At 34.9% G+C, this 17,671-nt stretch overlaps 1 protein-coding gene across 9 annotated transcripts in view; it reads left to right on the top strand.

Annotated features, from left to right (window-relative positions):
• The window catches only part of Reps2 (RALBP1 associated Eps domain containing 2), a 206,183-nt gene that overhangs the window by 145,571 nt on the left and 42,941 nt on the right, over positions 1-17,671 (top strand). For all 9 annotated transcript variants that reach the window (XM_026396752.2, XM_077793947.1, XM_026396750.1 and 6 more), the window contains one exon: positions 16,334-16,395. In XM_026396752.2, the coding sequence (XP_026252537.2) occupies positions 16,334-16,395 (62 nt within the window). The remainder of the gene's footprint in view (positions 1-16,333; positions 16,396-17,671) is intronic.

Here is a 17,671-nt window from a genome sequence, read left to right as displayed (position 1 = left end):
ACACATTTTTATTGGTGCTATAACTATGCTTTCAGCCATGAAACATTTTATATTACAGAAATTCTTATAAGAAAAATCATACCAAGATGCCAGTCTTTTTCTAGGACTCAACCTCTTCTTCCTCATTAAAACAGTTGTTTTCATAAGATGATTTTTTTTCCATAAAAGGGTTTTTTTTCTCTTCCATTGGGTGGGAATTTCCCTCCTTCAACTCTTGACTCTTACCCACTTCTTCTAAAGCTGTGTCTAAAGTTTGTAGCCTGAGGTTTCTGTGGTGATGGTGAAAAGCTTTAGGTCTGCCTCTGCCACAGCAGCCCTGTTCTCATCATTGAGCATCTTGGCAGAAGGGACAGAGATTGTATAAAGGAGACATTGTCAGTTCTTTAAAGTTTCAGACCAGGTCATCTCTTCCACCACTTTCACTCAAATTTAATGGGGAAACCTAGTCCCGTGAATATATCCTGCTGTCAGGCAGGGCAAGTATTTCCTCATGACACCCTTTTACTTTAAAAGATGAGAGTGTCTGTCGATGGACTGCTTTTTCTACCATACCCCAAATGGCCCAATACATTAAGATCCATATGTGAAAACCATTGTGATGGCTGAACAAAATACATCTATGGGTAGTGTCTCTGTGAGGATGACTAATGATAATAATAATTCATTCTGTGGTTAAGAAATTATGGTACATCCATATCATGCAATCTTATGAAACTGCTCAAAAAAATAATATATATGGACTAAGTGGAATGTGAACTGAGGTAAATTAAGTGAAAAAGGTATCTGTAGAATATGTAGGTTTGCAAATTTATAGACAATTTCAGGAAGAATACTGAAGAAACTGGTAATGATGTTTGCGTCTGGGGAAGGAAACGGTATGATGGGTCAGGCCTGGGAAACAGGCTATTTTTCATTTAATAACTATTTTTATTTTAAAAATTTGGTCTCACAGTACAGATATTACCTTTTAGAAAAATTTTCATTTTTTGCCCTTTAACTGCAATTATGGTATGTGAGAGTTCTAGACATGTTTTTCCTGGCTAAATTTACCTGTCTCAAACTTGCCTACCATTCTCTATCCAGGGTATCTTTATGACCATCTGCTACCACCTCCTGGAATGCAGCTGAAATGACAGAAGCATTCCAGAGCATTCTTTGAGGCTCTGATATGTTCTTTGGATTACTTTTTAGTGTCCCTACAACATTGAGGTATTGTTTTGGTGGACTTCCCAAAGCCTCCATTGTGAGATGTCCAGTTGGGTAAAGTGACATGGTAAGGGCTCTGGTATAACTTGAGAGGGTAGATGTGTTTTTTGAGTGGTGAACTGAGACAAGTCTGGCCTGGGTTTTCCACAAATGAATATTATATCTCTCTGTAACATGAGAAATAAGTGAACATCTTGGGAATAAGAGGTGTTCTCAAGGCCAAACTTACCCTTCAAGTACTTTAAACAGTGAACTTGGCCACAATACAGCTCCACACGATATATTTTATGACTCATTCCTGTGAGAGCTGCTTGTTCCTTTTTAAAATCTAGCAGGATTTAAAAATTTGTAGGATTATGCGATTCTTGCCCTGCATGGAAACTTTTGGGTCCACAGTGCACATTCATTCAAGGGTTCAATTTGGTAATTTGGGCAGTTTTATTTTTTTTAAATTAAAGCTTTACTGAGTTATAATCCACACACTATAAAACTACCTTTTTAAAAAGTGTACAGTTCAGTGGTTTTTAGTATGGTCATATGGACCATATATAACCATTAGCATAATCTAATTTCAGAACATTTTCATCATCCCCAAAAGATATCTTATATCCATTAACAGTCATTTCCATTCCCCCCTAGTCCTGGCACCCACAAACCTACTTTCTGGTACTGTGGATTTGCCAGTTCTGGACAAATAAATAAAATCATACAATGTGTGGTCTTTTGTGACTGGCTTCTTTCACTTAACATAATGTTTTCAAGATTCATCCATGTTGTAGCATGAATCAGTACTTCATTCCTTTTGTGGCTAAATAATCTCCCATTGAATGGGGATACCACATTTTATTTAACTGTTTACCTGTTAATGGACATTTGAGTTGTTTCCACTTTTTGACTATTTTAAATAATTCTGTGATATACATTTATGTCCAAGTTTTATGGAAGCATATTTTCCTTTCTCTTGGGTATTTATTTACACAGGAATGGAAATTTGCTTTATTGAGCAACTCTATTTTGAACATTTTGAGTATATACCAAAGTATTTTCCAGAGCAACAGCATTGATTTACCATCTCTCTATCCAGTTTCTTTATACCCTTGAAATATTCATTACTACCTTTTTTATTTTAGCCATCTTGGTGGATATAAAATGGTATTGTTTTAAGGTTTTAATTTGTATTTTCCAGTAATGTCGAACATCTTTTCATATGCTTCTTGGTCATATTTATGTCAACTTTGAAGAACTGTCCAACATTTTTACTTATTTAAATTGAATTATTTGTCTTGTTATTGTTGATTTGTAAAGTTTTGTTCTGCACATTCTAAATGCAAGTTATTTTCATATATTTGATTTATAGGTATTTTCTCTCATTCTGTGGGCTCTATGCTCATTGTACTTGTTTTAACATCTTGTCTCTTTTAACCAATAAGTTCCTCTCTCAATCTTTTTTCTCTCTTTATATTCATTCATCCATCCTGTAATTTTCCTACTTTCTCTGTTTGGTTGGTTATTCTTCTATCTATGTATTTCTTATAAATTAGTAGGTAGGTCTAAGCTTGATTAGAATCAGATTAGATATTTGAGAAGAATGCTTCTCGTGATGCTATATACGTCCTGCTGATATTATATTATGAGATTCCTGATGTTTTAATGCTTTCTTTGGGAGTTGTTTGCTTTATTAATGAATTTATGTAGTAGTAGTATCATTTATATGTTAGGATAAAGATCCCCAGCAATATTTCAGATAATGATTTTATCAGGTACTGATCATCATTGCCTACATCTAGTGACATGCTGGTAAATATTTAACAATCAGCCATTTGCCATAGAAGCACCCACCAAGTTGGGCAAAGACTGGCTCAAGTCAGGACCCTAACTTGTAAATGACAAAAAGGGAGAACTAACCTCTATTTTGTGCCAGGCCTGACAGCTCAGGAAAATGATGTCCAGAAAAATTAATATTTTATGCAAATTCATGTAACTGTTAAGGGCAGTGTGTAAAATCAAATTGACTTCCAAAGCCTTCCCGTTGTGTCACACTAAGTGTATATGTAAATATAAATGAAGCATATGTGACAGATTCCAAATCTATGTGTGTATATATAAATATATTTTTAAAATAAAATTTGAACCTTTAGGGGGAAAAAAACGAATCAGCCATTTGCCAATTTTCATGTTGTAAATACTCCTGCCATGCTAATTTCACTCTTGGTGATCTGTCACTGAATGTGGAGCCGGGAACAGATATATGCACTCGGCTTTTCAAGGTGATGTGAGCTGTTTCCAGCAAACTGCTGCTTAGGTCCACTAGTTCATTGGTAGTTGCAAAATGATGATGCTCTAGTTTGTTTGTTTGACCTTTATTAATTATGATTATAGTTCCTTTAACTATTTTCCTGTTATTGGGCATTTAGCTCTGACTACTATAAAACTTGTTAAGTGACAGACCAGAAAACAACACAGTTCTCAGTATATCAGTAAATTCCTTATATCCATCTAAATTTACAGGATGATATAAAAACTGAAAGAAACTTTAGTGATGGTGATTAAGAAAGGTGTTCTGTCCATTCCACCAGTATTTAATGAGCATTTACCTGGTATTTGGCACTATGGAGAATTCCAAGCAGAATATGGATATGGCTCCTCTGTACTCAAAACTCTTTAGGACTTGCAATATAAACACCAAATCCCTAGTGGAACTGAACCTGAAACCACGTGAATACATGAATTTAGTAAAGGACATACTATGATGGCCTGGCATGCCTGGGGAGGAATATATTATAAGAAGAAAATGGAGACCAGAAGATTCAAGTCTGTTGACTGGCCAAGAAAAATGGAGACTGAAAGAGAGGCATTTGTAAGGATTTACGAAGTTTTAAGAGAATATTCCCATAGGAGTGGTAGGGTTAATCCAGACTGCAAAGGTTGTGGAGTGAGCAAGGAACTTTGGTATGGAGTAGTTGTCATCACAAACTCATTTTGAAATGTTTTAGACTTAGTAGTTGGTCAGCCTATATGTCATATTTTAAAAATTCCTAGTAGAAAAAAGACAGTTCCAAGGTGATAGAATATTTTTCCAGATTGCCTTTCTCTCTCTCTTTCCCTCCCCTCATTACTCAGCTATAATGAAAATGTCTCATGGGTAAAAGATCTATTTACTTCTTTAAATTATAGTTTGATCTTAAAATACACAGATATATACAACTAGTGATTTTAACCAGTCCAGGCATTTAAGAGTAAAATGCTTAGGAGAAATGCATTTATGTAAATACAATATAAGAAATGAAACCAGAGGCCTATCTTTGACGAAGATTAAATGTCATGCATTTTTATTGCTTAATTCTGCCTCCGTCTCCACCTGAGACCTAAGTAAGTCTTAATGTATATCCTATGGTGTAGAAAAAGGGAGTTATTGGTAAATACCAGTAAATAAATTAGAGTGTCAGTGCTAAAAGAGAATGTCCATGTTACCATAACTACCTCTTACATATTATGGATTAGGAGATTTAGATCCAGAGAATGCAATTGTTCTCCATCAGAGTCCTTTAATATGGAAAATCTTTGTTCAGACTTTGTTGCAGCAGATTTGGTACAATTTATATTAATTTAATTTGAGGGACATACATTATTATTTTTCCACATGTAATAACCCTAATTAATATCTAAAGTAAAAAAGATATATTAAAGAATAAATATGGTATCCTCTATGTGTAAGAAACTCTTTAATATTGTTTTCCTGTATTTCCTTCTATGTGATTTTAAAAGTTGCCAAATTTCCCTGCGGTTCTTCAGGGGAAATAGTTATCTCTTCATAGCTGTGATCAAAATACCAACAAGAACATCTTAGAGCAGGAAAGTTTATTTCGGGATGATGGTTTCAGTCCATAGTTAGCCAACTTCATTGCTCTGAGCCTGAGGTTAAGCAGAACATCATGGTGAAAGGGCATGCTGGAGGGAAGCTGCTCAGCTCATGACAACTAGGAAGCAGAGAGAGTGCAAGGTGCCAGGGACAACAGTATAAACCCCAAAGGCATGCACCCAGTGACCTACTTCCTCCAGCCATATCCTGTCCACCTATAGTTATACCCACTTAGTTCATTCAAATTAGGATGGACTGATTAGGTCATAGCTCTCATAATCTAATCTATTCACCTCCTGTTATTAACACAGGAACTTTTTGGGGAATACCTTATATCCAATCCACAACAACAGGAAAGCACATTTTGCCTTTTTAAATACTTGGAAATCTTAGGAATATATCTATTTCTTTTTTCTTTTTTAGTTATCAAAAATTGTTATTATAAAAATTTAAAATATAGGAGGAATATAAGGGAATAGTACACTGAATATCCAGCTTCATTGATTGTCAGTGATGACTTAAATCTTTGTTTTGTATATATTCCTACTCCCACATTATTACACTTTTTTCTACCCTTAATTTATACTTTATTGAAGTATAATTTATGGAATAAAATGTTTACCCATTTTAAGTATACAATTCAGTAATTTCTGTTAAATTTATTAAATTGAACATCTGACATCATAATCCAGTTTTAGAACATTATTAGCATCCCAGTAGTGTCTCTCTTGCCTGTTTACAGTTAATCCTTGTGCCTATCAACAGCCCCAGGCAACCACCAATCTACTTACTGTTTCTATAGATTTTCCTTTCGTGGATATTTTATATAATCTACAATATGAGGATTTTTTTGTGAGTCTGTATTTCTTTACTTTGTATAATATTTTTGAGGTTCATCCATGTTGTATCATATATCACTACTTCATTTCCTTTTATTCCTGAACAATATGCCATTGTATGGATAGACCACATTTTAAAATCCATTTTAGTTTGATGAACATTTGAGTTGTTTATTCTTTTTGCCTATTATAAATAATGCTGCCATGAACATTTGCATAAAAATCTTCATGTGCACATAAGATTTTATTTCTTGTGGCTGGATACCTAGGAGTATAATTGTATGGATATACGATGAATTTAAGTCTACCTTTTATTTGTTTGTTTGGTACTGGGGCATTGAACTCAGGGACACTTAACTGTTGACCTACATCCCCAGCTCTTTTTTGTTTTATTTTGAGACAGGGTCTTGTTAAGTTGCTTAGGACCTCACTAAGTTGCTGAGGCTGGCCTTGAACTTTCAATCCTCCTGCCTCAACCTCTGGAGCCACTGGGGTTACAGGTGTGGGCCACTGCACTTAAACAGATTACTGTTTCTTTATATCCTCACCAACATTTCTTATTATTATTTTGATTATCCTATGTCCTAGTGGTTGTGAAGTGGTATTTCATTGAGGCTTTGATTTGCATTTGACTAATTATCGATGATATTGAACGTTTTTTCATGTTCTTTCTGGTGATACTGATTTTTTCCTAGGGTAAAATATCTGCTTAAATCATTTGTCCATTCCAAAAAATTGGGTGAAGTACAAAGATTTTGAATTTGATGAAGTGCAGTTTATCAATCTTTTCCTTTTTGGATCATGTTTTTGGTGTCATATCTAAGAAATCTTTACTTAACCTAAGGTCTGGAAGATTTTGCTCCATTTTCTTCTAAAAGTTTTATAATTTTGGTTCTTATAGTCAGATCTCTAATCCATACTGGTTTAATTTATGCTAAGGTATCAGGTAAGAGTCTGAATTCTCCTCTTTATATGTTAAATTGTCTTGGAGCCTTTGTTAAGAATCATTTGATTACAAACAGAAGGGTTTATTTTTGAACTCTCCATTCTGTTTTGTTAACCTATTTTATTTTTTAAAGTAGAGAAGTCATGCAGTCTTGTGAAGAGATGATCATATGACTCTGAGCCTAAATATTTTGCTGTAGCAGCATCTTTTTTTTTGAGTGTCTAGCATCTTATATAGTTGAGTTTGTGGTTCATAGCATATTTAGAAGCATCCTTTCAGTTCCTTCAAGTTGCAAGGCTTTCTTGCTTTGAGGTCTTCTATAATGCTTATTCATTGGAAATAGACTCCCCCCTTTCTAGAGGTTTCTCTACCCCCCTCACTGCACTTTTTTGTCTTTTTACCATTATCTGTCCTGTAGGTTCAAAATACGAAACTGATTACTGCTCCATCATAGCCTTATGACCTTAATGATGCCATTTTATTTCTCTAGGCATTAATTTTCTTGTCTATAAAGAGAAAGAATTGAATTTGCTCTCATTAACTTTACAAATTCAGTCTTTAATATTATCCTTATCAAACAAGGCATGTATAAGTTCGTCTCTTTCAACTGATGAAAATATTTCGTTCTGTTCCTTAGAACACTTTTAGCAGGCTTGTGCTTTGAATATGTATGTGGGAGGGGGATCATCAGGGGATAGAGGTAGCTATTGTTGGAGAGGTACTCCTTGAGAAACTTTTGTTGAATACACACGTGTGTTTGACATACGCATCACTAGTATCAGGTCATCCATACTTTTGTGATTAGAAAGGAGAAAGAATGAAGAATTTCTATTATAAGGGAATAGCCATTTTTACGACCTTGCCAAGAAGAGGAATGGCCTTTTCTGATGAAATCCTTGAAGCTTTGCATATGGCTAACTTTCTACTAGATTGATACTTAAAAATGTAGGTCATACTGGCAGGCTCCTTTCAACATTTTCCATTTTTTGAATGTTTTTTCTTTGGCATTCACATGCTTTTATCTTATTCATCAAATACTCCCCGTTAGTGGGGTTGGGAGCCCCTTATCACAGCTGAAATTATTCCAAGTCTCACTCTCCTGAAGAATCGACTTTCTGTTCCTGAAGCTTTCCATTGCCACATCTGTTGCCTTATGTCTACTCAGTAAGTTGGAACATGTTTTCATTTAGTCATTGATTTGAGGCTTTATAAAAATCTGAAGGAAATTAGTCAATAGTAATATCTATGAATAATATTTTGCCTGGAAATTTCTAAGCATAATGAAATAAGAGAATAAAAAATGTTAAAGGTTAGCATTTTGGATGATGATACCAAGAAGTTGAGATCCAGTGGATCAGTGCATGTTTTTCAATAAACTTAAAAGAACATTTTAAACACTGAGAATTATTACTGTGTCTTCTGAATGTAGTGTTATATGGCGAATTGTTTTCCTGAACTTCTAAACCAGTGTTCAGGATTTGGGTATTTATTATTTTTCTCCTGATTAGATTTGTAAAATTTTTTGCCTTGACAAAGTCTTGCTGATATCTGGTGTCCTACCTTATTAACTGAAAGACTTCTAGAAAAAACCTGCAATTGCTTCATGATTATAGTAACTTTTGTGTAGAAAGAGCATTTCCTCTCCTCTCTTCTTTTCCCTTCCAGCTGTTACTACTAATAGGTACATTGGCATATTTTGGTATACATTATTCAGCCAAAGTATTTGTTGTTTTATTTTATGTGAAGGTATACTTTTTCTTTTGATTGATCAGAACATGTTGAATAAAATATTTGAATTCAATTTTAAGTGAAGAATGGTCTGAAAATAAGATTTTTCTCCTAATTTCAATTCCAGTTTTTCAACCACTATGTTTATACCTGCTAAATATATGGCAGTGTTTTTAGGTGTTGTGGGGGACAAAAAGATAACTTAGAAAAAATGGTAGCAGAAAGCTAGATCAATAAATCCCATGATTAAAGCAAATGAACAGAGACTCATAAACACTAGGAAGGGATTTTTTCAGTAGCAACCAAAGAAGGAACTATACATGTTATTTTGGGGGTGAGGGAGAGTGACAATTGAGGGTGAATCAGAGGCTGTGGGTTCAACCCCCCACCATACCAGCTTCCCTGCAGAAGCCATATGTCTGAGTGAACAAATCTTGATGTTTCTCACTCAGATCCCAAATCTTGAGTGAAATGAAGTGAAATGAGTGAATTTTTTTTCTTTCTTTTGACTGAAGGTGAGTGGTAATGACTTCTGGAAGGAGAGGGAAGAAGCTGGAAAAGTAACCATAGCAGATATCCTGACATGGTAAAGAGAAGGCCCAGGGTTCCATGCTGAAACCTGAAGTTCCTCCATGGCTATTGATACATCCTGAAGATTTGGAAGAATACACTCTACTGCAAGATTTTTTTGTTGATTATTTTGTTATGACCCTCATATTTCTAAATAATAGATAAACATCTTATAGACTTTTCAATTTCTGTTGTCATTTACTGTCTTCCCTCTACTCCCTCATTATGGCTATTAGCATAATATTGGTTAGATTAATACTTAAGTATTTATATTATTATGGCCATGTAAGCCATAGAGTAAATTCTCTGTCTTACCTGTATAGGTTTTTATTTGTCCTGGAGTGAATAATAAGTTGGTTTTTTTTTCAGTGTATTTGCCCCTGATTTAACCACACACTCCCCCAGTTTTCTAGAGCTCCTTTTATAAAATTCTAACACTTCAGATATTCTGTCAGTTTCACTTTTTTTGAGAAACCTAAACTTACTGTCCTCCATGTCTGGTATATAATTTACATCATGCGATCTCTACACATTGACATCCAAGAATTTCCTCCTCTTTCAACCATGTTGAATCCTTTTATTCTGTATCACTTATTTTATTCTTTCATGGTTGTTTACTCTCTTGTTTTGGTGGAGTACATTGTGTAGTAGCTTCCTTGGAAGTGATACATTCATGGAGCTTAATTTGAGACCCTGCAAATGTCTAAAAATATATTTAATTATACTATTATTCAGGCTGGTACTGTGGGCATATACTCATCAGTTTGAAATAATTTTTTTCATGATTTTTTTTGTGGTACTGGGGATTGAACTCAGGGGCATTCAACCACTGAGCAACATCCCCAGCCATATATTGTATTTTATTTAGAGACAGGATCTTACTGAGTTGCTTAGCACCTCACTTTTGCTGAGGCTGGCTTTGAACTAGAGATCCTCCTACCTCAGCCTCCTGAGCCACAGGGATTACAGGCATGCACCACTGTGCCCTACTTTTTTTGGAATTTTAATGGAATTGTTCTAATGAAGTCTAGCTTCTAGTGATATACAAGAAGTCTAAAACCATTTGGACTTCTAATCCTTTGGATGTGGCCTGCCCTCCTCTTTTATTCCTTGCTGAAAACTTGTAAAAATTTTCTAACTCCAGTATTTTCACGATGATGTGCCTTATAATGGGTCTGTTTTCTACCATTGTCCTTGATACTCAGTGGCATTTTTAACTTAGAAATTCATATTCTTCATTTCTGGGAATTTTATTGAACCATTTAATTGATTCTTTTTTGCTATTTTCTGCTTTTCTTTGTGGATCTTTTATTTGGACGTTACCCTATTTTTCTAGCAAATCTGCTCAGATTATTTTTGAAGCTTTTTATTGCATGTTCTCTTTCTACTATTGTATTTTAAATTTCTGATTGCTCTTTTTCATTTCCTGAATGCTTCAATAGTTTCCTATTGTCTCATCTTTTTGAATAGTATCTTTTAACACTTTCTCTGATGACCATTTAAAATTTCACCTCTTACCCTCACCCCATTGTGGGTGTATACACTTAATAAAAATAGAGCTTTTTATCTGGTTCCCTCACCCCATTTTCACAGCACCTCAAACCATGCCTGTTACATAGTAGTATTCAGTATTTCTGAAATAAACTGAATGATAATGTGTACTTCCAAGTTTTCTCCAGCATAGGTCTAGTCTATTTTTTCTGGTTATGTTTTTCTATTTTTATTTATCTCTACTATAGGTTAGAACATTTTCTTTGATATCTGCTAATACTGAATCATTTACTTATATTTAATAATGGGAGGTAACAAGCAAATTAAAGTGTATAAACAGATGGGTGGTACTTGCCAAATGTGGGTTTCATGGTAGAATGATGTGACTGGGACATTTTGTTGAAGATACCTTGATGTCAGTATCTTTAGATCTTTCTTGGCTGATATGATTTCTTGGAATATATTCTTTCAGTTTTTGGATGTAAAAGCTTAGGTACAAACGGGAAGAGGGCTGGAAGAGTCTCAGCATACATAATGCAAACATTTACGGAATTCCTCTGTTTTCAGTGAGGCTTCTGTGGCTTCTTCTGGGCCTGATGTCCTCCCTGGAAACGAAAAATACATCTAGCATTTTATTGGAGTGGAAAACATGCCCAAACTGTGAAGAATGTGGGAGGAGATTTTAGGATCTAACCACTTCTAAATTACTTCAGTTGGCCTTTTTTTTAAAGGGGGGGGGGATATAGTCCTGTATCTCTTATGAAAGTTTAAAAAAATTTGTTGTATTCTGAGTTATCAGGTTAAAAAGGGGTAGGGCATGGCCACCTTACTTTTTATTGCTTTCTTCATCTTATTTCTACTTCCAGAGGAGTTTGGCACTGATTCTTGAGAAATGGGGAGGCTTCTGCAGTATTTTTTTATATTGCATATCTGCTCAGGCATCTGTCAATCACTCATCTATTTCCCCAGTTCCAAATTTAAAGGAGAGCACTCTTAGGGTTTAGATATGAGGTGTCTCTCAAAAGCTCATGTATGAGGCAATGCAAGAATGGTTCAGAGGTGAAATGATTAGATTATGAGAGCCCTAACCTAATTGGTGGATTAATCCTCTGGTATGGATGAACTGGGTGACAATTGTAGACAGGTATGGTGTACCTGGAGAAGTAGTTCACTGGGGGCATGCCCTTAGGGTTTATATTTTATCCTTGGTGAGTAGAGCTCTATCTCTGTTTCCTAGCTGCCTTGTCCTGAGTTGCTTTCCTCCATCAATGCCCTTCCTTCATGATTTTTCTGCCTTATCTAGGACCCATAGCAAGTAGGTTCACTGTGGACTGAACCTCTGAAAATGTGAGCTGAAGTAGACTTTACCTCCTGTAAGTTGTTCATGCCAGGTCTTTTGGTCACAGTGATGCAAAGCGGATTAAAACAAGCACCTGAAAAAATCCATTCACTGTTGTGTTAATAAAAGTGAGATTAGTTCCATGTATTCAATCTATCTATACTTAAAAGTTATAGTATAGGCATTCTACAGACTCACAAGTCAAATAGCAGAGGCTATCATTCTTCATTCTACAAATAAAAGAACAACCATTGAAAAAAGGACCAACTAGTACTTCTAGAAAAGAAAAAAATGTAGTGGAAAGTCAAAGACTGAATTAACAAGACATTAAGTATAGCTAAAGAGGAGTTACATTAATTGGACAATAAATCTTAGAAAACTATCCAAAACACAGAATACTTAGACAAAGAGCTCCTGAAGGAGAGGTAAGAGAAAATGGTAGAACGACAGTGTTCAAAGAGACACTGAGAATTAACCAAAGTTAATGGGAATGCCACATGATCAGAAAGAAGAAGATCCAAAGAAGCTTAGGCAGGTGATGAAATAAAAAGAAGAGGAAATAATGCTTGTGCAGAATCATGGTAAAGTTTGATATTTCAGAGTACAAAAACAAAGAAAAGATCTTAAACGCAATTGGAGAGAAGACAATTACTAACAAAGAACAGCAAGTTGAATGAAAGTTGACTTCTCTACAGCATTAATGGAAGCCAAAAAACTGAAATTCTGCCTTCAGTATGCTGGGAGAAAGTAGTTATTTCAATAAGTTTGCTACTAATGGACTCTCATTTTTTTTTAAAAAAGAAACCTTTAAAAGATATACTTAAGACAGAATAACATTATAAAAGAAATTATAGTGGAAATTAGGAAGTTTTAGGACCAAATGATAATATCACATGTAAAGTTTTATGAAATTTTAATAAAAAGGTAATTAAAATTTATAACCCTAAATGCTTATATTAGAAAAGAAAAAAAATAGACAAGCCCAAAGAACATGGGAAAATTAATGAAACAGAAAGCATATATAACAATATGGAGGCTGAATTTTTTTAAGAGTAACATAGCTGATATATGCCAAGCAAGATTAATGAAGGGAAGTAGAATGATGACAGCAAAAGAAATGGAAAAAAGTAATTACACATGCAGAGATTAATATGATCATAAGAAGGGGGTATGAAAGTCATCATGATAATAAATTTGAAAATTTAGACAAAATGAAAACAGTCCAGAAAAATACCATACATCAGAACTGACTTAAGAACTAGAAAGTCTAAATAGTCCTAAAACAGTCAAAGAAATGGAATTATTAACCAAAAATTTCATCCCAGATGACTCTTCTGGCATGTTATTACCTGGTATTCAGAAAAAATGTTTCCAATATTATACAGTGTATTTCAGAGTACAAATAATGAGAATGCTTTCCAGCTGAGCCGATCATAACTGAGGCCATATGAGAAAGGAAAATCATGATAGTCATTGTCATTCATGAATATAGTTGCAAAAATTCCAAATAAAATATTGGCCAACTAAATGTAGGCGATGTTAAAAACCTGAACAATTTGAGATTATCCCAGGTCTGCAGGAATGCTTTAATATTAGAAAATCCATAATGCAATTCACCACATTAACAAATTATAAGAAAAAAATACCATATTCACAATGGGCAGAGTTGCATCTTTGCTTAAAATTTAACATGAAATTACCATGAAAAAAAATCTCAAAATAAGAATAAATAGGAATTTTCATAATATTTTAAAGGATAACCACCATAAACCTATATAGCAAACACTATAATTCATGGTGAACTAGTGAATGTTTCTCTTTGCAATCGAGAGAAGATGAGCATGCCCATTATCACCATTTTAATTTAGCTTAATAGTAGATCTTCTAGGTATATATGTAAGATCAGAAAAATAGTGGTAAAGGTATCAACAAGAGGAAACAAAGCAGATGTTATTATTTGTGATATAATATTTGACCACCCCTGTTGAGGGCCACAGCTGAGTCAGGATGACGCATGGCATTTTTGCCAGAAGTAGTAGTTGAGAGGTGACGCCAGCGAGCCATTAAGATGATGACTTTTGAGTTCTCGCAGAGTTCCTGTTGAGTTCCGGTTGAGCTCTTGCAGGGATTCCTGAAGAGTTCGAGTTGGTTGGAAAAGTTCCAGTAGAGGGAGTTCCGGTTGGTGTGTGGTGTGTTCCTGGAGGAGCCGCATGGGTGGCGTTCGGGAGAGTTCCCGGGGAGTGTGCTGGTGGAGTTTGGAAATAAAGTTTGTTCCTGCTTGAGTGGCTCGTGATTTGTGCCCAGCCAGACTGTGGCACACTCCCAATCCTCTTAGAACTTAATGAGGAAAACAACCAATATCAACTCTTTAAAGATTCAAAATGACCAATGATCACATGCTTGTGATAGTATTTTGTTGCTTGAAACCTAGTAGTAAGAAACTGAGGCAGGGTTCTATTTTAAATGGTCTGAAATTGATTTTTACCTTATCTTTCCTTTATAGTTGGGGCAACTTCTAATGAACCTAATAAATGATGATGTAGGTGATATGATTTTATCTAAAAGTGCATTCAGAAATAGATCTATACATCTTTTTTTAAAGAAAACCATGGCATCTGTCCTGTTAAAAATTAATAGTAAAAAAGGAGCATAATCTGATCTGAATTTGGAATAGATCCTGTTTCTATTAACTCTCAAGGTAGTGAGCAGGGACAGTTGCATGACTTGCCTTGTTTGTTTCCTATCTCTCAGGAATCACCATCTTTGTTACCTAATTTTCTGGTGTTTTGAAATCTCTTTTTGTATATGTTTTGTTCTAGTATCTTGAAAACTGTTGTTTTGTGTGGTTCTCTGTTTTTTGTTATTTCAAATGGGTGAGTAAATCTGTTTTATTTCCATCTTGGCTGGAAGCAGAAGTCAATTTAACTAAATGACTTATCATTTCATGCGTAGCCCTCTTCTGTTAATAAAAGGTTGTTTCAACACATGTATTCCGATGCAATTTTGTGGCCATTCTTTTAGAAGCATGTGTATTTTGCTTATTTACTTGTTTTGTTTTTAAAGTAACTGGTAATTTAAAAGCCCAATCCATGCTAACCTTTAGCGTACAGGCCCTGAGATGGATAATTCCTGAAGGCTTTCAGCATTCTTTTGTACTGTACGCTTTGTTACTATTGGCTGTTCAACCTCTAGTGTTTTGATCTACTGATGTGTTTTATAAATTTTAATGAAAGACAGATTGAGAGAAGTTGTAGGGTCCCACATGGCTGTACTGTATCCATGCTCTGGCTCAGAATGAGCAGCTCTGTAATATTACTCTGTGTTACGTTTGTGGAAAGCACAAAACTCTATCTTCTAACTTGTCTGATTCAGCTAGGTCAAATCAATAGTGATTTTCAGAATTTTCATGTTATTGGTATGTTGGTATTATTTATTATTTAAGGCACAGAAGATTGTCCAAATATTAGTACACATATTATAAATATTTGAATAAACTACATATAATTATAAATACATGGGTTTTTCTAAGGTGTTTGTAAACAATGTAGTTTTTACTTGCCATTATGTGATCCTAAACTTATTTCTTGTGTGTGATTATGGACTTTATTCATAATTCTCTAGTAGGTGTTTACTTTCATTGTTAAGTTATAATTCAGATGTTCTTGGCTTAACTCAAATATTCTCTGTATCTCATAAAATTAAAAACATGCAAGTTTCTTTTAAAACGTCCTTCAAAAGTGGCCAGATTATTTTAGAAACAGATTTAGTTATCCCTGATAATAATGATCAGGGAGAGAAAAGAAATTGAGATCTTTCAAATAAATCAATCAATCACTTCAGTCCATCACTTTTGGCCTCTCCCACTGCAGGAGGATCCAATCACAGGATCGCATACAGGGTGGCAGAGTTGCTTTTTTGGGGGGTTCTGGCTCCCTTCCTTTTGACAGCCCATACATTGAGTTAAACAGCAGTAATGGCTGAGATCTAGAGAGAAAAGCCTGTATTATTTGAAACTAAATAATTAACATCAGAATGATGAAGGATTATCCACCTTTCCCATGCAGAGTTCCCAGCTTTTGATCAAAAGGTGTTTTTTTCTTATCATTTTATACTGTCTTAGTCATAAAATGAACCCAAGTATTTACCTAACAGCCTTTGCAAATACTTGTGTTTTGGGTAAGATGGAAATGAAAAAGGGATTAGAAATAACATGTACTCTTTTTTTAAAAAAATTCAGAGGGATTTTAAAAACATGTTAAATACAAATGCCATTGCTATTCCTAGTTCAATACAAGAGGTTTTTGTTTGTCTTCTTTTATGGGGTGGTCTTTAACAATATGTGTTTTTCTTTTCAGCTACTAAATCGGGATTATTGCCTCCACCACCTGCACTCCCACCAAGGCCTTGTCCATCACAGGTAGGAGACAGATTTAATTTCTGTAAAGCATTTCATAGTACACAAATTGTCCTCTCAGTGTGTTTCTTTTCAAGGGTTGATTGCCACAGAACTGGTCTGTCAGATTCCCAGGAAAATAACTAGACGAAGAGAGCAGAGTGGATTAATTTCTTTTCATTCTAGCCAGCCCAGCCTCACGTGGAAAAGGAAAAAATTCCTCAATAAGCCACCAAGCAAACGTGTACTTGTTCATTCTTGGCTATTGAGAGTTGTGTGTGGTTTTCATAGAGAGGAATAGAATGGGTGTCTCTCCAATGGAGGCGGAGGATGTGGTTGCTTTGTATAGTATGTTCAGTCTGGGTGGTTATATTTTCATTAGCATTTTAAGAGTTATGTTTATTCCACATAAACTAAAAATAAATGGTCATCAACACCAGGCTAGTGCTGTGGTTTTGGCTCGTGCAGTGCTTTCTTTAGTATGGTATTTACCTTCAGAACAATAAGCTGAAATGGTAGGAGTGGGAGAATGTGTCAATAAAATCTCTTTCACCTGTAAATTAATCTGCCTTATTTTCATGTGCCACTATGGCTTATTCATCAACACTTTCTGTGGAGTTGAAAGTGAGAAGCAAGAAGCAAATCTATGGAGTGTGGTAGATAGTGCTATAGATCTTTCCTTTTGCTAATTGCTGCTGAAGAGACTTTCTATCTTTAATGACCCTTTCCAACTTTTGGCAGAAAATGTTAGGAAATTTCTCTGCAGACAGTTTCTACTTGGTGCTCTGGGGGGTGGCTCAGAGCATACCTTTTCATGTAGTGCTTCTCAGGACTTGAGTCACTGAAACCACTTTTAACATTTGTTTACTGTTCCTCCAGACAATAAGATGGTCTTGAGCATCCACTGAACCACAAGATGCAAATACCATGATATTGACTTCCTACTTCAGTTTGAAGGGTAATAAAAAGCCCAGTTCTTCTTGACTTGCATACAAACAAGCAAGAACACCTTTTTCAGAATGCAGAACTGGCTTTAAGAGGTACTGATCAGTTAATAAGTAGTTATCAAGTCTGGTCTTTCTCTAATGCCAAATCATAGTTCTACCCTAAGGCTTTCCTTGGCCATAATTTCTCATTCAAAATTATCAACTATGTTAATTGAACATCTACAATAGACCAGGCATTGTACTAACTACTTTCAAAGCATAATTTAATCTTTATAAAATCTTATGAAGTAGTACTAATATCATCCTTTTTTTAACAAATGAGGAAATGGGAGCACATAAGAGTTAAGCAGATC

The sequence above is a fragment of the Urocitellus parryii genome, chromosome X (genome assembly GCF_045843805.1).
Source record: "Urocitellus parryii isolate mUroPar1 chromosome X, mUroPar1.hap1, whole genome shotgun sequence".
NCBI classification, from domain to species: Eukaryota; Metazoa; Chordata; class Mammalia; order Rodentia; family Sciuridae; genus Urocitellus; species Urocitellus parryii.
Note: the sequence above shows the minus strand (reverse complement) of the source record. Positions and strands in the feature narration are given on the sequence as shown.